At 37.3% G+C, this 25,271-nt stretch overlaps 2 protein-coding genes across 5 annotated transcripts in view; both read right to left on the bottom strand.

Moving 5' to 3' along the window:
• msrb3 (methionine sulfoxide reductase B3) overlaps positions 1 to 17,441 on the bottom strand; it is a 191,418-nt gene extending 173,977 nt beyond the window's left edge. For 2 of the 4 annotated variants that reach the window (XM_039769737.1, XM_039769739.1), the window contains exons 1-2: positions 17,325 to 17,441; positions 17,153 to 17,230 (exon numbers count right to left, since the gene is read on the bottom strand). The gene's annotated coding sequence lies outside the window, so the exon portion shown is untranslated. The remainder of the gene's footprint in view (positions 1 to 17,152; positions 17,231 to 17,324) is intronic. The other 2 variants (XM_039769740.1, XM_039769738.1) reach the window with 2 other exon arrangements.
• LOC120538616 (jerky protein homolog-like) lies at positions 3,202 to 4,437 on the bottom strand. Its single transcript, XM_039768002.1, has one exon. It carries the CDS (start codon positions 4,435 to 4,437, stop codon positions 3,202 to 3,204), a length of 1,236 nt encoding a protein of 411 aa, XP_039623936.1.
• Positions 17,442 to 25,271: the final 7,830 nt, after the last annotated feature.

Genomic DNA, 25,271 nt, shown 5'->3' with positions numbered 1-25,271 from the left:
TAGTGATGAGTGAGTGAGTGAGTGAGTCAGTGAGGGCTTTGCCTTTTATTAGTAAATTATATATATATATATCTATACTAATAAAAGGCAAAGCCCTCACTCACTCACTGACTCACTCACTAATTCTCCAACTTCCCGTGTAGGTAGAAGGCTGAAATTTGGCAGGCTTATTCCTTACAGCTTACTTACAAAAGTTGGGCAGGTTTCATTTCGAAATTCTACGCATAAGGGTCATAACTGGAAGCTATTTTTCCCCATATAATGTAATGGAGTCTTGAGTTGGAGATGGCGGGGGGAGTTTCGTGTGACATCATCACGCCTCCTACGTAAGTACGTAGAGCACAAGGAAGAACTCCAAACAGCGATCAGCACAAAGCGCCATTTCACAATTGAGAAGGCAGAAAAACATTATGAAGCAAATGATGCATACAAGCATATTCATAAGTACAGCTACTGCGGAAACAAAGCACGGCGTGAACCGTAAGTTTATATTAAATTAAGTTCATAGGCTACCACTAGCGTTTGTAATTTAGTGCCTGCCCATATAAGGCCGTCCATCAGCGGCAATCCAATACAAACACTGCGGTAAATATTCACGTGTGAAGGACTGTGCTTATGCAGAGGAAGATGAGATGGTCAGGGTGGTGTTTGGCACAAACTCATTGAAACTGCGAGAGAAAGTTTTAAGTGCGGGTCTTAGCTGACATTACAGATGGCACCAGTACAGCTGGGAACCTTCGATGCAAGAACACCAAGCGGCTCCGTGAACTGGCGCAGTGCACAGACAAAAGCAACAGTTCCAAAGAGTGCTGAACAAAACCGAATTACACAATTGAGAAGGCAGCAAAAAATATGAGCGTCTTATACATAGAATCATATTCATAAGTGCAGCTACTGCGGAAACAAAGCACACGGTGGAAAAAGTGAATGTCCTGCTAAAGGAAGACAGTGTAAAAAAACCCGTGCATGCAGTTTGTCACATCACAGATAAAAGGAAGGCGAGCTGTTTATTGATGCAGTAAGGAACTAATCGATGAATGAAACCTCTTATCTTTACAGCGATTGACAAACACGGAATGTAACTTGAACACATCCTACAAATACGAGCCTGATTGAAAGAAATAATGATAATCAAATCCTTGATGACAGCAACATTCAATAACACTCACAAAACAATTACTGTATATTGACAATCATGTTACGTTATTTTTAAAATGTTCCCTTTTCTTTTCATAACTTCTACTTCTCCACTGCGATACGGGTATATATATAAATGTATATATATACCCGATCTACAATACATACTTTAGCATAGACAAGCCACACGCTGTGGCTAATTGTAGAGTCTTAAGCCTCTAAACACGAGGTTGATTCGAGAGGGATGTACTGACTATATGCGCTACCGATTCATTTTACCTTCGCATCTCCTTGGTTTGGGGCGTATGAAAAAATATTAGGTTAGCAGAATCATGTTACGTTATTTTTAAAATTTTCCCTTTCTTAGCACAAGCACAGCTGAGAAGCTTCGATGCATGTACTCCATAAGCGTTAAAAATAGCGCATTTAATCACACTTTCAATTCCAAGCAAGCGGGAACTTTTGTCAATGCATGATTTCCTGGTACATCCATTACACTGATGCACACATCACAGCTACAAAAATGTTAGAGTCGGAATAAAGCGCGTTCCTACGACTGATCATTTCGACTTCAGCGAAGCCTTGATAAAAGCATGGTTTTGTGCACACTGAAAAGCAAGCAAAATTAGATGCATTAAAAGAAGCGGACTTTGTGGCTCTTACTGGGGATCATTGGACTTCCGTGACCGTTAGTAATTCTAAATACATCTAATTACAAAATGTTCAATGATCACACTGTTTTAGCCTAATGTACAAAATAATTTTGGCTAATGTTACTCAGAGTTTAAAGAGTAAGCTGGTCAAATTACCTTTTATGTTTCTGACTTATTTTTTAAGAAGAAAAACTGCACTTTATGGTGAAATTTTGGTTATTATTATTTAAAGACAATACTATTCTGAAAATGTACTTAAAGTACTTAAACTACCACTTTATTTTTAAGTCTGCCCAATTTTAACCAGGGATGATATTTTTGTTTCTGTTTTGAATTCAAATGCAGTTTAAAGGCTTTTTTTCAGAAATTAAAACAGCTTCAGTTTACAATATTCATGTCCATGTCTATTATTTGATTCTGTAAGCCCACTAAAACCGTTTTAAATAAAAAAAAAAAAACATTTGCGATTTGGGGCAAATTCGTGTCGATTACATACGATTAATCAAGATTAATTCTTACACAGCCTCTAATTAATTGGATTCATTTTTTTAATCGAGTCCCACCCCTAATATATATGTAGAGATATATATATGTAGAGATATATATATGTAGATATGTATATGTTGTATATACAGTATGTATATATATATGTGTGTGTATATATACAGTATGTGTATATATATGTATATGTATATATATGTATGTGTGTATATGTGTATATATATGTTTATATATGTGTCTGTGTGTATATATATACTGTATATATGCCAGCAACACTCATATCAATGACAAACAATCATCAACAATTAACAATCATCTTACGTTATTTTTAAAATGTTTGCTTTTCTTTTTCATAACTTCTTTAACACACTACTTCTCCGGTGCGAAGCGCGGGTATTCTGCTAGTATATATATAAAATCCGAAAATCCGCCTAATCCGAACAGGATTTTTTCAGTTTCGCTGTCCAACTAAAAATCCAAAATACAGCCTTACTTAAAATTGAAACAAGTTCGAATTTACTCACATATGTAGAATCCATGTTCTGTACAGCATTTACACAAAACGTAAAAAGCAAACCATTATCTAAGAGAAAGTCAGTGATCTTCTTCTGATGCAACGAACTAAAACAGCTTGAAGAAGCAATGTTTCGCCAAAGCCGCATAAACATAACATCTGTTGGGGTTGCATCGGCGTGTTGCTCAACGTAGCGCAAAGCGAGATCAAGGGCACTGGCTGCAGCAGTTTGTGGAACAACATCAGTCGGCGCGTCCCCTTCCTCCTCACTGCCGTCTGGGTCAAGATCAGCTGACGTTCCCTGCACAGCTGCCACAATGTCCTCATCTGTGTATTCTTCATGGCCACAGTCGTCAACGGCTGTCCACTCTTTCACGACACTCTTCTTCTGCATTTTCACAACCTGGCATTCTTTTCACCAATTGAAGAAGTTCGCAAATTTTCTTTTGTCGGGGGGAAAACTGTTTGGACAAACTCTAGCTCAGGCCAGAGATTTTTCCAAGACTTCTGTAAGGATTCCTTGCGTGTGTTTTCCCAAGCTTCAGCAACCCAGTAAATAACATCTTTGATGTTCATTTTCTTGAGTTTATCCAAAATTGTTAGCTCTTCATTATCTTCAAGTAGGCTACGAAGAAGCATTTTTCTATAATTCTGTTTCAAAGCCTGCAAAACCCCTTGGTCCATTGGCTGCAAAATTGATGTGACATTTGGTTGGAGAAAAATAGCCTTGATATCATCGCAAACAATCTGCATTTCTTCTGGATGTGACGGAGCATTGTCTATAAGTAACAAAGCACGAGGAGGCAATCCATTTTCTTTGTTAAACGCCTTTACTTTTGGCACAAATTGCTTGTCAAACCATTCTTGGAACAAGGCACGATCCATCCAAGCTTTCTTTTGATTTCTGTAAAAAACAGGGAGAGAGTTCATGTTCATGTTCTTAAAACAGCGTGGTTTTGCCGATTTGCCGATAATCATCAGTGGAAGCTTATTTGTGGCAGAAGCATTGCTGCACGCCAACACAGTTAGGCGCTGTTTATCCATTTTAAACCCTGGTGTAGATCGTTCCTCTTGTGATGCAAGACTTTTGGTAGGCAATGCTTTAAAGTTAAGTCCTGTCTCATCTGTGTTGTAAACTTGCTGGGGCGAGTAGGAAGAAATGATGCATTTGAACTTCTCAAGGTATTCAACAGCTGCTTTGTTGTCCACTGACAATTTCTCTCCAGTTATTGTAAGCTGCCTGATTCCATGTCTTTTCTTCCATCGGTCTAAGAAACCACAACTAGCCGTAAATGATACGTCACCGTCCATGAGCTTGTTCAATTGAAGCGCCTTTTCTTGAATTAGAGGGCCAGTGATAGGGATTCCTTTCTGTCTTTCTTGTGTAAACCATAAGAAAAGTGCTTCGTCCAATTTTTCGTAAGAAGACACTGTCGTCTTGCTACATTTTTCAATCGTTTTTTCACTTGTGGTAATGCAAAACTGCTCAATTTTTTTCCAATCGGAAATTGTTGCTTTCCCGACACCAAATTCCTTTGATAACTGAGTGGCACTTTCACCTTTGTCAAGTCTTTTTAACACTTCCAGTTTTTCTTTAAATGTACACAAGTTATGTTTACATTTGCTTGCCATGATGATTAACAGCAGGGACAAGCACAGAATGTAAAGAAACCACACTACACACCATTCACAAGGACTCACAAAACACAGGGCAAGTGCGTGCACACGAACAATAACACTGCACAAAACACATCACTCAGCAGTAGCAGGTGGCACACTGACTCAGTGACTCATAGTTTCGGAACGGAAATCAAGAGGAATGCGTAGGTCTAGGCGGGGGCGGTCTAGGTCACTGTCCTTCCGCTACTACTCACGTACCACCCGTCATATCGATTTTACCTCCGATCACAGTCACACTACAATGCAGTATAAATTGCAGTGTACTAGAATACGTAATTCTTACCTTTAATTCTTGACACATCAGACGCTTAATTTGGCTCATAAAGTCAATACAGTATATGGCATTATATGACAAAACTACGCCTATATATAAATAAATATTATTAACTAATTAATTTAATTAATAAATATTAAAAATATACGTGCTTTAAAATATATTTAGTGCTTGTGATGGAAGCAGGGACCCAATCCAGTTAAAAGGTTGGCTATGCCTGTTAGTAGGGTGTCTCCTCTGGCTGCCGGATCCCATCAAGGGTAAGCATAGAAAACAGTTTTAAGAAAGATGCACCTGAGTTTGTTTTATAGAACTGTTTCCTGTTGTGTGTTTGAACCTCATTTTTATTGCAATGTATTTCTTTGAATTTTAATAATCACATTCACTAATTTTAACAGATTATTTATTGAAGATCATTTTTGCACTGCACTGTTTAGACATGGTTTTGTGGATGGATGGGCGGATGGATAGAAAATGTGCCCAGGGGGAAATTTGGCTTTTTATAGAAACTCATTAAATAAGTAAAAAAAGAAGAAATGCATAATTTAATTAAAGCACTTCACACTTTTAGCATCAACCCCTTGCTGAATATGTGTTTCCTCATTTGCCCAGCTCATCTTGATTATCTACAGTTATGGGTTCAAGAGGTTCCCGGATGCCAACAGAAAGCACGGAGCCAACCTGGACCATAAGACAGTGGCACCCCTGAAGTCTAGACAACCGGTTGTAAAAGGAATTTGCATAAATCACACTGACTTTTGAAAGGTGAAAGAACACAGCAAGACATGAATCTTGCATTTAATTATAACTAGTGGAGTTTTTTTTATTATATATTATGGTGCAGTACTGGCTGTAAAAATATTTTACATTTAAATTTTCAAATTCTTTTGTTGGCTGGCTTCTACAACTCATTCACTCTTTATAATTACACAACTTGAACTCAGGACTATTATATGAACTTCGGAAGGAGCTGGGGTGGGATATTTTTAAATCACACGTTTTAAAAAATCACTGCTGTTTTCATCTTTTGAGTCTTTCATTTTTAAAATGTATCATTTTTTTTTTTTTGCTGCTTTGCTGAAACTACCTTACTATTTCCCTTTTTCATATACTGTATATATTCATTTGACTGCTTTGAGTTGATTATTTCAAAGGGGGAACATACAGAGGGGTGCTTCAGTGAGGAAATATATTGGCCTATTCTTATACGAATCGGCCCGTTTCAGCACTCCACTCATTGTTACCACACTACCTAAGATCACTGATGTTTGAGGTTGTTCATTTATACAGGGCTATCATAAAATTTTGCAACAGCATGTCAATGGAGTTGAGGTACTGTATATGGGCTCTGACTTTACAATCTGCTTTTTCTTTTTCAACCAGTCAACTGATTTACCAGTGTGCACAGAATCTTTACCGTGTTTTATGAGCTCGAATTTTTTGATGTTAGGGAATTTGTGTCGTTCTATTATTTATTGTTGCTGAGTCATAATGATTAATTTAAATTACATATTAAGTGAAGAACATTTCATATATTTCTCCCTATCCAAATTCATTAGCTTGATATTCTCCTTGTTAAAAATACATCCACTCCTGCATTTCATGCCTGCAACACATTCCAAAAAAAGTTGGGACAGTAAAGCATTCACCACTTTGTAATGTCACTATTCCTTATCATAACACATAAAAGATGTTTTGGCACAGAGAATACAAGTGATGAAGCGTTTCAGGTGTTATTTTGTCCCATGTCCTGCAAACAAGTCTTAAGGTGTGCAACAGTACAGTTTCTTTTAAAATTCTCAACATATTTTCTATTGGGGACAGATCAGGACTGCAGGCAGGCCAGTCCAGTACCTGTACTCTCTTCTTCTACAGCTATGCCTTTGTAATGTGTGCGGAATTTACTTTTGCAATGTCTTGTTGAAAAATGCATGGTAAGGATGTTGTCTTGAAGACAGCATATATCACTCTAAAATCTCAATGTACTTTTCTGCATTCATTCTGCTATCACAGCAGTATAAATTACCTTTGCCAAGGGCACTGACACAGTCCCATACCATGACAGACCTTGGCTTTTGGACTTGTTGCTAACAACAGTCTGGATAGTCCTTTTTGTCTTTGGTCTGGAACATAGTGCTGGGCCGTATGACCAAAATTCTATATCACGGTATTTTTCAAAATGATACCGGTTTCACGGTATTCAACGATATTTTTTTCCCCATGTGGATGTTATCCACATTTTCCACTGCAATTATTGCAGAAGACTGGCTAAGAATAACCTATTCCACTGTCATGAGAATTGTACATTGTACAAAAAAACATTTTAATGTACACACAAGTATTAATACAGGTTTGCATGGCCCCATAAAGTGATAGTTTTCAAGGGGGTGGTACTAATGAAGAGAAGGAATCACATTGCACAACAGTTGCAGTCAAAATATAGAACCTTTTTATCGAACAAATTTTGCAAACTTAAGATAAAATTTTGACAACATATTCTCAACCATCCAAAGAGGCATTCAGACTTATTAAAATATTCAGAGGTGCTTGTCAAAAGTTGTATTGCACTGAACATGTCTTAGAAAAGGAATAAAGAGTGAATATTTTTTGTAAACCAACTACACTTTTTGTTAATGTTAACAATCTCTGTCCACTGACACGTTAAAGTGACTTTTTAACATGTTTGCCATCATTAAACTGCATAATATTTAAACTAATAAATAATAACAATAAAATAAATAATAATGCAACTTGAAGTGATAATACTACTACTTCAAGACTTCAAGCCCCGGTGCATTACACAGTATTCACCAAATAAAAATAAAATAAAACATGTGCAACTTGGTGAGACATCTTTACCAACTGAACCATCATTAAGGCAACCCATTAAAGCCCATACTTTTTTAAATAAACTTTTTACTGAAAATTTGTTAATAATTTGTTTAGAAGGGTATTTAGAAGCAATATGTATGATTTTTCGAAAAAAATCTCTTAACTGTTGCAAATGGTGGACTGTCCTAAAAATAGGACGCTGGGACAATAAGGTAACATTTCACAAATTAGAAAAATTATATATAAGAACGAATTTGAATGACAAATATTTTTATTACGTTTGTTTTTACATTTGTATGCAATAACAACTACAAAAACATATTGAAAGTGAAAAAAAAAAGAAACATGAATTTATCGTTTCTGGGTGTGATAAGTGGTGAAACAGTTCTTGCACAAAGTTACTTCACATTTTTTACAAAAGGTGAGAGGTTTTGCATTGCAGTTTTCTCCCTGGCATCTCCTTTGTTTGTCTCGTCTTGATACAAAGTGATCTTTTCCATCGTATCTAATGTCTGGGATGGATGTTGAAGAGGATGTGTTGGCTGCTCTCCCGTGCTTTGAAGTGTTTCTTTTCAAATAAGCAATGGCGACATTTCTTCTGAATTCAAGGAGGTCCATGCTAGAATGAGAAACCTTCCTGTACACAATCCAGGCATTTACAATTGCCATGTCAAGCATTCTTGTGAATAAACACCAATACCACTTTTTACCACGAATGGACACATCGTACTTTACCACTAACCAATCATAGTGATCAACTCCACCCATGTACTTGTTGTATGATTTGATGGCATTTGGTTGTGGAACAGACACCTTCTGCCTTGACGTCCTGCTCCAACATGATGCATAACTCAGGGGATAAACAGTGTCAAAATTTGTCCCAATAGCGACAGTTGTTGTCGTTCCACTTCATGAACAGAACTTCTCCTTCTAAATCAAACGCAGAATCAAAAGTGCCCCTGGGCTCCTTAGACAATTCCTTGGAATCTTTCAAAGGGCATTTGCACAGGCGGTTCTGCCTCAGTGTACCAGAAGCTCTAAAACCAACATCTCTCAAATGAATAAGCAAATCTCTGCTGGTAAAGAGATTGTCGAAAAACACCCAGTGACTTGCGGGCTCTTGGACAGGGTCCAACATATTTAGAACAACGCGGGACCCTAATGCCAAAATAATCTCTCTCATTCTGAGCTACTTCCTTACCACAGTATAAATTGAAGTGGAAACAATAGCCACTTGATCCACACAGTGCCCAAAAGTTGTATCCAAAACGGATCGGCTTCCCTCTGATAAACTGCTTCAATCCGTGGTGACCATAATATTTGACTATCATTTCATCGACTGCAAGGTTCACTTGGTCTTATTCAAAAATGTCTTCATCACTGACAACCTCATTCTCCAGCAGCAAGACAACTAAACTCACATCCGCTGAATTGTCAATATCCTCTTCTAAAAGTATTTGTTCTATTTCACTAATACTAACACCTTTCCGAAACATGACTCCAAATAACAGCAAAAATACGCAACAGAAAACTCGAACTTTCTACTCGCACAAGGCAGTACTACGAATGAATCCCTAAGAGACTAAATGTCTGTTTTATTTGAAACGCCATCTGCCTTTTCTTCCACGAATAACACAAAGTCATGTCTTTAGGCACGTAGCGATGATAAGGATCTGAGAAACGAGGCATGAGTCACCACACAACGGAAAACAGACGGTGCTCTACGAACGGGGCGAGTGACGAAGGAAACTGATGCCTTTATGTCCCAGCGTCCTATAAATAAGACGGCACAAATCTCAGAGGTGCCACGAAAAGACTAAAGAAAAGACGACGCTCCCACCTTCGAATATACACCCTGTGATGCATAATAAATATGATCTGATCAATATTTCACATTTGAAATATATGTTCATTGCACAAAATTCAAAAATTAGGAAGAGTGACGAACATGAAAAAATTCTTCAAAATCAAATCGGCCTAGAGATCTTAAAAAGTTGCGTACAATAAAAAAAATAAATAACACACTCATAAATAGAGTTTCTTCTTTCATAAATAGTTACTTCAAAAGAAATATATGGTATTAGACAAATGCAAAAAAATTAAAAGTGTCCTATTTATAGGACGCTGGGCGCTAACGGGTTTTAATATGGACTTTGCTTCAAGCTAAGCAATATACATAAATAATAAAACTGCAATTTGCATTTATAATGCTATTTGTGGTATAGCCCAACGGAAGTGTATTAGGGCCACAGTGAAGAAAAAAAAAAATATATGTCAAGAATGAAGTCGACATGTTGACTATTCTCGAAATTTCCACTTTAATCTTGACGCTTATGTTGAGATTAAAGTCAACATTTCCACTTTATTCTCATAGTTTATTTTCTCATTAAAGTAGAATGTTGTAAACTAAACTTCACCCTAAAATCAATGCTTAATTTACTAGATTTTCTCAAACCCCATCATAAGTTAATGTAGCACATTAAATGCTTTGTTTTGTGTTCCCCGACCCAGTTTTTAATCGCTACGTGCTTTTTACACTGACTTCCTCCGCACTTAGAGGAGGCGCAGGCAGAGATCGCCACACCGAATACATTCACTTCATGATATTCCTGCCCTCTGAAAATTTAGAACGCTAAGATAAATACTTGACATCATTTTCATGATGAAATGCATTAAAGCAGGTATTAAACATGCACAATAGTGAGACAGTAGTGCTGTTCCCTCGCAATAAGGGGTCCCCAGGTGTACGTTCAGTGTAGAGAACTTTATGGCAGGTGTGACGAGGCTTCACAAAACTGGATGTATGAATGGGTATCGCATAGGTTTAACTTAAATATTGTGTAAATGTTGGGTTTGTGATCTGGTGGTTGGAGACACGAACACGGAAATCAACGGATGTTCATCTGAGCGGGCTTTCTTTATTGCATGCATGCTGTCTCTATCTGACATACCAAACCCTCAATTCCTATCCTTTTTCTTTTTCCTCATAACCAATCACCACACGATAAACGTCTTTGTGAAATTAAAACTAGTTATAAACTTAGACCACAGAATGTTCAGAACTTTAAAAAAAATCTTCATTATACATGTTTAAATATGCCATTCATTCAGGATTGTGCCCATCCCAGCAAGCACTGTGTTGCGAGGCAGGAACAAATCCTGAACAAGGCACCAGCACATTACAGGGTGAATACGAGCGAGACATACACTAGCAGGGTCAATATAGCATAACAAAACCCCACATCCTACATGACTTTGAAAGGAAACTGAAGCACGCCGAGTAAACCCACCAGAAAACCATGCAAATTCAAGGTAGGGAACACCCGGGACCCCCTTGCTGCGAAGCAGCAGTGCAACCTCCACGCCACCGTGCCCCCACATGATTAATACATGCTTTAATGCATTTCATCATGAAAATTATATAAAGTATTTATCTTAGCATTCTAAATGTTCAGGGAGCAGGAATATCATTAAATTAATATATTCTGTGTGGTGATTGCTGCCTGCGCCTGCTCAGTGCAAGAGGAGGTCAATTTAAGAAGCACGTCGCGATTAACATGGCTTGGGGAACACTTAACACAAAGCATTTAATATGCTACATAACTTATGATGAGGTTTGAGAAAATCTAGTAAATTAAATATGCTAGGACATTTAAGAACAAATTCCGAGAATAAAGTCAGCATGTCGTCACACTATTACACAGTACCCAGGTACATTACACAGTATTGAAAAAAAATAAAACAAGTACAACATGGCTTGCAGTATTAGAAACAGTATTCACACATTTGAACATAATGGTCCACATCCAACCTTTTAAAACCAAAGTATCTCCAGGCAACAGACACGGCTCCTTTTTTTGGCAAAAGTTCTACTGTCATTATGTTCAACTTTATCGTCTGTTACAGCTTCAGTTTCAGAATGTTCTCTGTTCATTTTCACCCCTCAATACCTCCACTAACGCATGTACTCTGTTGCGTGATTAGAAGTGCAGCAGTGAAAAAGGTCCCCCCTTAAACAGTTTCCCGCTGCACAACGTTCCAAACGTTGTTTAGGCTATTTAAACCGGTGTTGCGGTACAAGAAAAATCCATATCATAACAAAAACAAAAAACGTTTTTTGGTATGAACTGGTATGCCACCCAGACTACTGGAACACAGTTTATTTCTTCCAAAAAAGATCTAGGACACAGATTTCTCTGACCACAATATACAGTATGCTTTAATAGATCAATGGACCATCCCTTCTCTGGTGCCTCTGAACCCAGAGAAGTCAAGGCCACTTCTGGACATTGTTAACATAAGGCTTCTTGGTTGCACAATAAAGCTTTAAGTGGCATTAGTGAATGTAACTCTGTATTATAGTGCCTGACAAAGTAATCCATTGTCCATGTGTTTATATCAGCTATTGATAAATATTGATGCAGTGCCATCTGAGGGATAGGCAATCACGGGTGTTCAGCTTAGGCTTGTGCCTTTACCCTTTACACACTGAAATTCCTCCAAATTCCTTGAATCATTTAATGATATTATGTACCGCAGAGGGAGACATACGTAAATCCCTTCTAATCTTTCTTTGAGGAGCATTGTTTTTAAATATTTCAATAATTTTCTAACACATCCTCTGCCCATCTTTGCTCCTCAAAGATTCACTGCTTTTGTACCAAATCATGATTACAATCACCTGTTGACATCACATCATTAATTATTTTACATTATTACTGGCCCTAATTTGCCCCTATCACAACTATTTTGGGAATGTGTTACAGGCCTGAAATACAGGAATGGATCTTAATGAACAAATTAAATGAATCTAATCTGGCAAACCACGAAATATCTTGGGTTCATACCATCTGCAATGAGATAAAAGTCGAAGTAAACTTAAGGATCTTTTTTTTTTTTTGTTTAATTTGCATTTTCCATACCATCCCAACTTTTCTGATTTGGGGTTGTATATTGAAACAATGCAGAATTTCAACACATCAAACAAGAAACCACAGGGCAAAACCAAGCGCAAGCTTCTTGACTGTGGCTCATGTCTAGATTCTTCAGTTGTGCACAGATGGCCTAGTTTGGAGAAAAGGCCCAAAGTCTGGATGGTAAATAATGTCCAACAAGACAGTGCTCAGATGCTAAACTATTTTGCTAAAAAAAGACAGTCTATGAGCAAGACAGCAAGCAAAAGCAAGTTCTCTTATAAACTTATTCAAATGTTATTTACAACAAGTAAATAACTAAATTGACTAACTTGGATATAGTGGGTTGGATGATGACCGACTGACTGTATTCACTATCTGTGTTGCCAAAGGATAAGTCAGATAAGTAAAAGAGGAAAATATTAAGTTGGAATCTGTAATTGAAGTTGCATGTAAAGTCTGTGTGTCAAGATAGAGAAGTTTACAAATAAACCAATGCTTTCAAAGGAAGGCTTTGAAAGTTTCAAAACTACACAGTAAGCTATATTTGAGATATCTCAATAAAAACTGAACCTTCCTGGCAAATCTATTCAATAAAAAAAAATCCTGCGAAGAGACTTTTTTGAAGATTTTTTCAAGTCCCACGAGTTGAGACTTTGGCCATGAGATGTTTTCAAGTCACACCCTCCTCTCAACCATATTCAACCATGTAAATGGCATTCTCATCTCTCATTCGGTTGAATGCTTTTGACAGAGACAGTTCTTATTCTTTTAGCTCTTATGGCAGAAGATGTAAACACTATGAAGAATGTGTTGACATCCCAGTGGGCATGGAGAACAGCCAGTTACCTGGCTGGGAGGCCAGTACATTGGAAGGACAAGTAGAGACAATGGGACACGGCTATGGTTTCCCAAGTATGCTAGGTGGCAGCATTCTTAGGTCTTGTTACCAAAATGGATACCCATGGTGCATGCTGGAAATTGTGGTGCCATGGAGCAGAACCTGTTAGATTCCATGGGTGCCACAAGCGGGTGATGTGGGGATTTAGGCCTTTCGATGAATGCTGCTTGTCATGCTTCCAATGGGCTATGCCCTAGCACCAGAAGCACACCCAGGTCTAGAATAAAATAAGTCATGCAACCTCATCCAGGAGAGCTGTAGGTGGAAGATAAACAAAGAGTGTAGTGAAAGGAGAGGGAAAAAAGAAAAGAAAATACATGTGGGCCGGCATTGTGGGTAGCACTGCTGCCTCGCAGTTAGGAGACCTGGGTTCGCTTCCCGGGTCCTCCCTGCGTGGAGTTTGCATGTTCTCCCCGTGTCTGCGTGGGTATCCTCTAGGTGCTCCGGTTTCCTCCCACAGTTCAATGACATGCAAATTAGGTGCATTGGCGATTCTAAAAATTGTCCCTAGTGTGTGCGCCCTGCCCGGAGTTTGTTTCCTGACTTGCGCTTTGTGTTGGCTGGGATTGGCTCCAGCAGACCCCCGTGACCCTGAAGTTAGGATATAGCAGGTTGGATAATGAACAGATGGAATATATGTGGTTGTATCATTTTTGGAGGCCTTCATAAGGTATTTGTGATAATAAACACTTGTATTTGAACCAAGACTTTAGTCCTCTTCCAATGTTGTTACCTTATCATTACTTCCTCATCCTGCAATCTACTTCCAAACTTCATTGCTATGTCTTTTTCCCTCCTACTAAAGTTTACCTCAGTATCTCAGCTCTCCGGCTGTAATGGATGACATGAAAAATCCAATAGCTGCCTATTTTTTTTTTAATAAGTGTCCCATGTCGGTAAAGGTTTTTCCACCATATCCTAAAGATGAGGATGTTAGGTTACCTAGCAATTTTACACAGGCTTCATGCGACTGTGGTGTGTGCATGAGTAGGATTCACGGTGGCCTGAGGTTTATTTCAGGATTAATTCCTGCACTGCCTTGAACACAGTCATGTCAAAAAAGGTGTTGGATATTGTTTCTCACTTAAGTAGGTGTCAACAATTAATATGGCTGTTCAGTCAATGTCCTTTTTTCTCTTGCCAGCCATTATACTGTATCTTGTTAGCCTAATTTACATATTCTCAGAGATAAGCACACAGTCATGGCATCTGCCCAGTGACTCAGTCATAGTGTTCTCAATCTAACCACAACAAAATCAAACAGGTTTGAATTTGTTTTAAGTTCTGAGCAAGCAAAGAGCTGACAAACAAATAACACCTAGTCAAATGTACAAAGCAGCAATGCCCACAACCAGGAGTGCCCAATCAAACATACACGAAAATAAATTAAAACAAAAGAACAAGAAGTGTTTTCGACCGTGCAAACAGAGGACAGGCTCAGGGATCTTGTTTTTTTTATTTCTCATATTTATGCTAGTCTGCTACATGTTGATTGGCTGCCAACAGCACAATAGGAAATTTAAAACTGTGCTGTAAAGTCACAAGACAGTCACATAATCAGTCATTCCTACAAATTCTAGTTGTACAATCTCACATCCTACAGGTAATAACCAGCAACTGCAGGTTAAAAGTGAGAACCTTAGTGTTTACGAAGGGTGATACTTTCTACACTTGTATGAGGGCTTCAGCATTTGCATCTATAAATTTAGCCTTTTAGAAGGAACACCTTAGTTTACTTTCCTTCATCCTGTTTAGTTCTCAACAGTGCTACCAAAACTGCAAAATCTGCCACCAGCTAATGTAAAGCTTACTGTAATAGTAAAAAAGTAAGCTTACTTTTACACTTGGCCACCACAACGGTTTGACCACTCCACTGCCGTACCACCTCATTACCAATTTCCACATCGAATGGAAATGCAACTCTGACAGCTTTTAAATAAAAGAATCTTGCAAATGAACCGAATTCTTGTACTAGCTATTTTCTGATCAATTTTATCTTTGGGATACAGATAACACAAAACTAAGAAATCAATATGTTTATTTAGTTCTACAAAATGCTGTTCATTTTTAAAGCACAAGAAGATTTGATATGATATTTGACAAAATTACATTCTCTCATGTAATCAAGATGTTAAAACAACTTTAAAAAAAAAAAAAAACAATTATATGAATTTGTACATTGAATTTGGACTCTTGCAAGTTAAACAGACAAAATATTCAGCCTTTTTTGAAAGGGTTTTACCCAAATTATAACAGTGTAGTTTAGCAGTAGATTGCTCCTGATTTTTGAAAGATGGTAACAACATTAAAAACATTAAAAATTATAAACTTGGTGCTCAGTGCAATGCAAAATCTACAACATCCTTACAATACAAGTGTAGTTCCAGAATGATTTGATGTCATTTGAAACCCACCTCACAGTGCATCCTCTAGTCTCTAGGATTAAATGACTTTGGAGAACACGTTTAATCATGTATAGTGACACTTGGATTTGTTTTAAATATTGAGTTTAAAACTCTGATATATAGCATTGATACAGCTAAAATAAAAGTGTGATGTCATTAAACGTTAGCAGTGTAAAATTTCAAACTAATACATACAATGTAAGATAATTTGTCATTCTTTCAATGTTACTTTTCTAAAGCTAGAATGTTTGATTGCAATATGTACATCAGGATAATTTCCCCAGAAAGGTTATAGAAAACACAACAAAGTTCTGAGGAAAACCACAACTTATGTCCACACAACTCAACATCTTAACTGTCTTGTTTACTGTCTTCTTAACAAATGATGGCCTGTTAATGTCGAAATCATATTAAATGTGACATACTCAGGAAAAAGAGAAATGAAGAAAAGTATGTTTTTAAGAATGCTTTGTCAATACCATTAAAAACTAAACTCTACAACCCAAGACAACAAAGAGTTGTTTTATTTGCTATAGCACATTTAGTGATGAACACCAATCCAATGTGCTTTACAATTTCCTCCTTCTGTTTTGTTTACCAATTATATCATTTTTAGAGAAGGAAGGCCTCACCAGGTTAAGTGAGCATTATACATTAAGTAAGCAGTAAAACACAATTTTAAGCTTACTTGTTCAATAATTGCTAGAATATACAACTGATTACGCAAATGCATTCCTACTGTGGCATAAGCTGGTAAAATGCTGGTGAACTGTATATCAAACTGCGGTGGGCTGGTGCCCTGCCCAGGGTTTGTTTCCTGCCTTGCGCCCTGTGTTTTCTGGGATTGGCTCCAGCAGACCCCCGTGACCCTGTTAGGCTATAGCGGGTTGGACGATGACTGACTGACTGTATATCAAACCAAACCTGTTTTCGTGAACCCCAGCATTTCTTGTGTATACAATCCTTGATGTTAATTTGCCCAAAATATTTTCCACCTATAAATTTAGTGAACCCCAACATTCCTTGTGTGTACCGTATAATCCAGGACATAATGCATTTATGGATAAGTTAAAAAGTAAAGAGGCATTAAAACTTACAGTCGAAAAGTAGTAACAGTATAAGCATTGCTTGTATACTACTTTCAGAACCAGCTTTATCTGACCTCGACTAAAAAGTCAAGCGAGGAAAAATAAAAATAAAATGACGTCCTGAATTTTAAAAGACGTTTTGAATAAATGGATTTCCCAGTTGCCAGACTTTCACTTACGTCTGAGAAACAGAACATTTCTGACCCGCAGGAATATCCTGTTTTGGGGGTTCATCCGATATTAAAACCTTTTACCTTTACTCTTTCAAGTTGCGTATTTCTGTTCACACTACAAGCTTGAAATGACCTGCGCAGCTGGGACTTCGGACAGCCCTAAAACATCGAAGGATGAAAGAAAGACAAAAACAAAACTTGACCAACTGCTTTGGGTACCATGCAAATAAACTAAACATGCAGATACACTCACCTTGTGCAATTTTATTCAAAAGACAAGAAACAACAGCAGCAGAAAACGGCAACCGGAGACCTCTGACCAGTCCGTTACGCTGCTGCACTGAAGCACTGTGGGAAAATTCCACTGTAAAACCATCTCCTAATAAGAGCAGAGCGGTGAGCACGAGAAGTGGTCAAACTGTATCGCGAGTGTTCGCACTGAACGCTTGCAGGTGTACATTTCTAGCAAGTCAGGTGTGTTACCACGAATATTATATTGTAATATCACGCATATGTTAGCACTTAGAATATTGCACAATTGCTTATATCGTCATAAAAATTGACGTGCTAATGTTGACCGTACCGTTTCAATGTGGTATTTTCATTTTTGATACCCTTTAACAAAATGTTGGCTTTAAAACAACCTTATGTAGTATTACATACCAATTACTTACTTGAAAAATTAGCTCAGGAACTGCTTAGTCTGTTAAGTGCCTGTACTTTCCTGTGTATATACATATGAATTTGTCTGAATTGCTGTGTTGTGTTCAGATGCAGTTTATGATCTATTTAAAAGTAGTCTGCTATATAAGGCAATGAAGTATTCCAACATTTATACAATACCCTTCTCAGTTTGAGGCCAGTTGCTCACAATAGGTAAGTACGCGTACACATTTCTGTATATTTTAAATTGTATGGGTTCCTTATTAGTAAAGGCACCGTTGATTGTCAAGCATTGTACTGGCATATTTTATGTATTTATGTAAAATCACCCGGAAAATTCCGGACCATCGAGAAGTGTGCGAACTGACGACATGAAGAATCGTCTTCGCGCCGAACTGGAATCGTCCCCACATAAATCAAAGTCATCCGGATGATAGATAGATAGATAGATAGATAGATAGATAGATAAGAACTTTATTTATCCCGAGGGAAAAGTGGCTAGTGTTTATGCTATAAAAAAAATAAAAAATCTGGATCTGAATAATTAAATCTGGACCACCATGTACAGAAGTTCTTTTTAACAGCGGTAGAGTGCCAAACCTGCCACCATACCACTAATCCATCATTGTGGCAAAGTCTGTTCAGTCCCCTCTTAATATATTTTTGTCCTCCTGCAGTATCCGTATCAGACACTTAATAGCTTCTACCCACCAGGCTGTTAGGCTCCTTAAAGTCTCCACTGCCTCTTGCTGAGCTTTATGCACTGTTCATCCTTTTAATCCTTAACTCTTCTTATATTCTAATTTTTGGAACTAGGTTAGTGAAATACCTTTGTTTACTAACCCCATAATAAGTTCATAATTTCTTACATGAGCTGTTGTACAGAACCCTTTTTGCAATGTGTTTTGCACTGTGTGGTCTTCTGCACTTTGTTGTAAAATGTGTTATGCTTCATGCTGTCTTGTGCTGTTGCACTTTACACCATGGGCTTGAAGGCATGTACGTTTGTCACACCATGTACTTGTATATGGTTGTGATAACAGTAAAAGAGTACTTAACTTGATGCAAACAATATTTTTGTAAATTAGTATAAAATGAAAATTTTTCTTAATCTTTGTAAAATGTGTGCACAGAAAACAATACATATTTATTGACTTACAAATAACTTCTCATTTTTGTCACCTCTTAGTCTTTATGATTCAAAACTTCATTTTTATTATACTGACATCTCAATGTCCCTGGTACCTTCTTTCCATGTCCTTGATATCCTGAAGGAAATCATTCACCCTGCTCTTCACACACTGTTCAAAGATTTTTAGTGAAAACTTCCAAATGCAAATCCAAAAACTGAACTTTAGAGACCATATTACATTGTATTCCTTAAACTTAACAAAATTTTTTTTTGCAATTTCTATAGAATTTGGAACTTTATTGTTACGTAAAAACTTAGAAGTTGCTTCTTTGAATCATAGCTAAGCCTATCGTTCCAAGCCATTCATTGCACCATCAAATTCTGTTTCAGAAATCGGTTTTCTATTATGAAATCTGGCAAAAATGCCCCCATTCAATTTCACCTCAGACAATCCCAGAAACTTTGCAGACAGACAAATATATAAAACATGCTTCATCTTTTGATAGACCTTTGACAAGCTGCTTCATTTAACTAAACTGCAATATGAATTGGTGGTAGCAGCAGGTTTTTTCACCAAGCTGTAGCTTTATTCTAAGTGGCCAAACCCAAATGAAATTCTTGTCCCTGCTGTCCTACTCACAGAGGAAAGCAGGGAATTTTTGTATGGCCAGACTGCTGACTCAGTAAGATACAGTTTTCAGCTATATTCTGACCTTATTGTTGAATAAAACAACTGTTCTGCTTTAACACTAGAATTACCAGAGCCTATGAGAAAATTCGTAAATCCGGCCCACCTTAAAACCTTTCGCACCTCTCCGTCAGCATCTTTTGTCCTGTAAATGTGCCAATTAAGACAAGCAGCAAGCAGCCTGCTATTCCATCCCCCATCGTCGCAGAACACAGATCTATAGAATGTGTGAAGCCTGAGAATAAAAGTGAAACTTTTTTTTTTAATTTTACAAGTACAGTACTATAAATGTACATGGTCTGTTACAGACGCAAACCAAATGTATGTGTGTACTGTATAATATTAATAAGAGGAGCTCACTACTGAAAACGGCAAATATAGTAGGCAGTGGGGATCAAAACGGGGACTCTTGATTACAAGTCAGCAAATCTTACCGCTACGCCACGGAAGCTGTTGTATTGTCCTTGAACCTTTTGTGAAAGGGTTTATTTGATCTTTGGACTTTAGGCTTCACACATTTTATAGTTTATGCCTACATTTTGTAACAATTATTACTAAAATATGAAAATGTTTCTGTTTTAACAATGTGTTTACACAGATTACTGTAGAAACGGAACACACATGAAATGCATGTGTTTCAGATAACGATCTATTATTTTCACTGTAAAACTCCAGCACTTCTCTCCCAGATAATCAAACAAGGCAAGAGCTGGGAGAACTTTGTGAATGCTCTGCGACGGTGGGGGATGGAATAGCAGGCTGCTTGCTGCTTGTCTTAATCGGCACATTTACAGGACAAAAGACGCTGATGGAGAGGTGAGAACGAATTTAAGGTGGGCCAGATTTACGAGTTTTCTCGTAGGCTCTGGTAATTCTAGTGTTAAGCAGATTTTAGTATTTGAAAATATTATACTAAAAAAAGAATTAAAATAAAATATTGATATTTAATTATAGTACAAAAACTGTTTAGAAATCTTAAAATTAACAGCTAGAAATGTGTTTTGTAAAAAAAAAAAAAAAGTTACATGATGGACACCCAAAATACAAAAAAATGACATGAAATAAAACAAATTTTTTCAAAGTATACCTATGATAATTGTATAGGATGAAAACACTGCACAAATTTGCAAAAATACAATATATATATATAATCTTTTTTTTCTTTTGATGTTCTTGAAATTATTAAGTCTGCTAGGAAGGCCAATATAAGTAAAAGTCACAAATGCATATGAAAAAATCAAGTAGGGCAACTGAAGCCAGCTCTCAACTATGGATGCTACAAGGCCAAAATATCTTGGCATATTTATCGTTAAACCGCTTTACTTATACTTGTGTTTTGGTGTGGAATTTAGGAATATTTGAAAACCTCAACATCTGCCCCTGCTGTTTTCTAAGCAATATTTTTTGCTACATTGGCAAATAAAAACATTACTGATAAACAAGAAATCAAACAAGATTTCCATCCATCCATCATTGAATCTGCCTAATGCAGTTCAGAGCTGTAGAGCCAGAAGCCTACCATTTAAAATGATTGACACAGCTGGGGGCTTCAGCACTGCAACAAGAAAGTTATGCAAAACTTGCAAACACACTAAATGTTCCATGTCTGCACATGGCAGGAGCCAACCAATTAAAAGGGGAAAACTCAACTTTACCATAGAACAGGGGTTCTTAACCTCAGGTCCGTGGACCCCTAGGCGGTCCATGACTGGGTTTCAGGGTGTCTGTGAGGGTCAGATAAAAATTAACATTTATATTAACTATACAGCCCTGTACTGTTGATTTAGAGTAGATGTAGTAGAAGTAGTAATGATAGTACAAAAACGTAGTAGTAGTAGATCTGTTTAAATTTGCACAAGAGGATTGCATTTCATAATTTGAATGAGTGGCCATTACTTTTTGCATAGAAAAGGAGTGTTTTTTTAAATTGTTTACTTTAAAGTTTAATAACACTTTGTGTATGTCATATATGTATGAGACAATCAAATCTTGATAAATAAAGTACATTATATTTATTGCATGCAAAGTTGTGTTTATGTGAATATTTTGGGGGAAGGGGGCCCGTAGCTTTCATTAGAGTCTTAAAGGCGTCCATAATTCAAAAAAGGTTAAGAATCACTGCCATATAATAATAAAAACTATAATACTAGCATAACAACCCATACACAGACACAGAGAGAACTTGCCAACTCCAGGCAGAATCAGGGCAGGATTTCAAGCTCAGACCTCTAGAGAGAAGTACTACTGTTTACCACTAAACCAAATTAGCACCCCTAAATGACACCCAACATAACATTCTTAAACCTGCTCTATCCAGTTCCTACTCACAGGTGGGCTTGTCCTGGCAGCATTGCAGCACCTACCCACACACAAAGCACACTTAGACTTGATAATTTTACCTAACCAGCATGTCTTTGGGGATATGGGATAAACCCCACTGAGACAAAAATTGTACAATCAAAATAGTTAATCATAGCTTCTCTATTTTCTGCACATACTGTAATAGGAAAGTACAGTGGGTATTGAAAAGAATCACCCCTTCAAAATATTCCCATTTGTTTTTTGCTTCTTCCCAGCTTTACTTACTCAATGCAACCTATAACATCCAAGTGAAAGATATCACAGCTACAGTTTGGAAAAATTATAAAAAAAAAATCAAAAACAAGACATACTGAGATTAATAAAGGAACAATGTCAATATTTTGTTGAACTACCTTTTACTTTAATGACAGCCTTGAGTCTTTTGGAATACATCTCTATCTGCTTTGCATATCTAGATTGAGCAATATTTGCCCCTTTCTTCTATATAGAACTATTCAAGTTCAGTTAAATTGGATGGTGAGCATTGGTGGACTGCTATCTTCAAATCTTTCCACGGATTTTCAATGGGATTTAGTTCTGGGCTCTGACTGGGCCACACGAGGACATTCACTTTTTTTTTCCTTCAGCCACTGTGTGGTCAATTTGGCTTTGTGCTTTGGGTCATTGTCGTGTTGAAAGGTCAACACTCTGCTAATCTTCAACTTTCTGGCAGAGAGTAGCAGGTTTTCCTCAAAAATTTGACAGTATTTTGCCCCAATTATTTTTTCTTCTACCCTAACAAAAGCCCCAGGCCCTTTCGGCAGAGAAACACCACCACAACAGGATGCTGCCACCTCCATGCTTTACTGTAGGTATGGTGTGTTGTGGATGGTGAGCTGCATTGGATTTCCGCCAGGTGTACCGTTTGGTATTGAGGCCAAATCGTTCGATTTTGGTCTCATCTGACCATAAGACCTTTTCCCACTTGGCATCGGAATCTTCAAGGTACATTCTGGCAAAGCTCAAACAAGCCTTAATGTGGCTTTTCTTGAGAAGCGGCTTTTTCTTTGAGACCCTCCTGAGCAAGCCGCAATTGTGGGGCACTGGTGAAATTGTTGTCACATGCACACAATGACCACTCCTTGCCATAAAATCCCGTAACTCCTTCAAAGTGACCATTGGCCTCTTGGTAGCCTCTCTTAACAGTTTCCTCCTTGCTCTTCCACCCAGTTTGGAGGGACGGCCAGATCCAGGAAGGGTCCTAGTAGTACCAAACACTTGTCACTTCTTTATTATGGACTTTACTTTGCGCCTTGGGATTGATAAAGCCTTTGAGATTTTTTTGAATCCATCTCCTGCCTTGTGTCTGTCCACAGCTCTATTCCTGATATCTTTTGAAAGTGGCATGCCACCCATAATCGGTTGTTTGTTGTCTGTTGCACTACCAAGCAAGGGAATGCTTCAGGAACACCTGTTTTTATACTTCACTAATCACACTGATTACAAGTGATCATGGTGCTTACTTACACCCGATTGGGTTTAGGAGGTGGGTGATCCTTTATTAATCTCAGTATGTTTTTTATTTTGTAAAATTCTTCTGAACTGTAGCTGTGATATCTTTCACTTGGATGTTATAGATTGCATTGAGTAAGTAAAGCTGGAAAACATATTGGTTTGTGTGTTTTCATTAAAGGCTGTAAAGCAAAAAAAAAGGGAATATTTTGAAGAGGATGACTGTTTTCTATACTCACTGTAGGTAACAGAGAATTTCTTTAAATATCCATTTTTGTAGCGCTATGGTAGAGATATGTGCTAATGGTCAACTGTTCCTACATATGTGGTTTGCTAGTGTCTAAGAGTATGAGAAACGCCAAACTGCGAAAATAAATAAATAATAAAAAATCATTTATGTAAGAAGACCATTTCTTAGTTTTTATACAGTACAGTAACCTCTTCCCCATCATTCTGCATTTTTGTAAAATCATAAGTAGTCATCTACTAGACATTAACTGGTCTTATGTGATGGCTTCTTGGCCGTTACTGTTAACCTTTATTCAGCAATAAGTTAAAAATCATTGTAAATGCAGTATATATATATATATGCAAATTATTTTGCACTACAAACATTGAAGGGTTATTATTTATGAGCATTATCAGTTAGTTTTTTAATGATTATTTTCTCCTGTTTTTATGTCATTTAATGTTTTCAGATGTAGCTAAAATCGAATTATCAGTTAAAAGGGAATCTGCCTGAAAACATAAAACTTTTTTTTTTTATGTTATTTGTTGAATCAACAGTGCTATCATACACCAACTGGGAAAAAGTAATTTTCCTCTCACACTTAATTCCCATTTGTGTCACCTTTACTTGCATTTACTGCAACCAAACACTTCCTTTACATCAATGTCAGTCTTTACATTGCTGTGGATGGATTTTAGCCCATTCGTCCCTGCAGAACTGCTTTATTTCAGGAAGATTGATTGCTGTTCAAATATTAATGATTCATTTCATGTTCTGTTACAGTATCTCTATTTAGTATAGGTCTGGACTTTGATCTGACCAGTCCAAAGTCTTAATTTTGATTGTTTTCATCCATTTTTTGGCAGAATTACTTTTATGTTGTGGATCATTGTGTTCTTGCATTACTCAGCTATGCCACAGCTCAGACAGACCAGTCTTAAGAAGTATCTACAGAACAGAATGTATGGATCCTTCAGTTATTATGGCAAGTGAGTCAAGACCTGTGGCATCACAGCAACCCCACACAATTACACTACAACTATTGTGTTTGAATGCTGTTCTGATGTTCTTACTGTAAAGTAGTTTGATTTACACTGGACATAATGAAAACCATAGTCATGCCCGAAAAAAGTAAATAAAAGTGTACTTTACGCTTAGCTGTCCATAGAACAATTTCTCAAAAAACCTGGGGATCACCCAGGGTCTTCCTAGCAAATAATGTTCTTTTGGTTAGCAACTACGTTCGCCTTGCTCATAAATAATGAAGTCTATTTTTGCCTACCATCTTTTGAATGGAGTCATGAACAGTGACCATTGTTCAGCCAAGAGAAGCCTGCAGTTCCTTTGAATCCTTTGTAAGATAAGGTCAGGCCAACTGTACTGAACCTACCTCATGATTTGGATGATAGCAAACACTTTACTGAGATTGTTCCACTGCCACAGCCCGGTGAAGATGAAAAAGGAAAGTCAGACAAATGTCCTCCATGAAAAGCCTCTACATGGTAGCTCCCCTCAGGCAAATTGGTTACAGGAATAAGTGCACAAGAACACAGTATGGATAGATTTTCAGATCATTGTTAATGTACATAGATTTTAAACATACACATTTATGTTTTTATGACAAAAAATGTATAATAATTCTTCAATATATTACTCCAGTGGCAGACTGTAGTTA

Source organism: Polypterus senegalus, chromosome 11, assembly GCF_016835505.1.
Source record: "Polypterus senegalus isolate Bchr_013 chromosome 11, ASM1683550v1, whole genome shotgun sequence".
NCBI classification, from domain to species: domain Eukaryota; kingdom Metazoa; phylum Chordata; class Cladistia; order Polypteriformes; family Polypteridae; genus Polypterus; species Polypterus senegalus.
This window is presented reverse-complemented; position numbering and strand designations above follow the sequence as displayed.

Coding starts and splice junctions, on each gene's coding strand:
- LOC120538616 (XM_039768002.1), bottom strand. CDS start 4,437: ATGGCAAGCAAATGTAAACATAACTTGTGTACATTTAAAGAAAAACTG.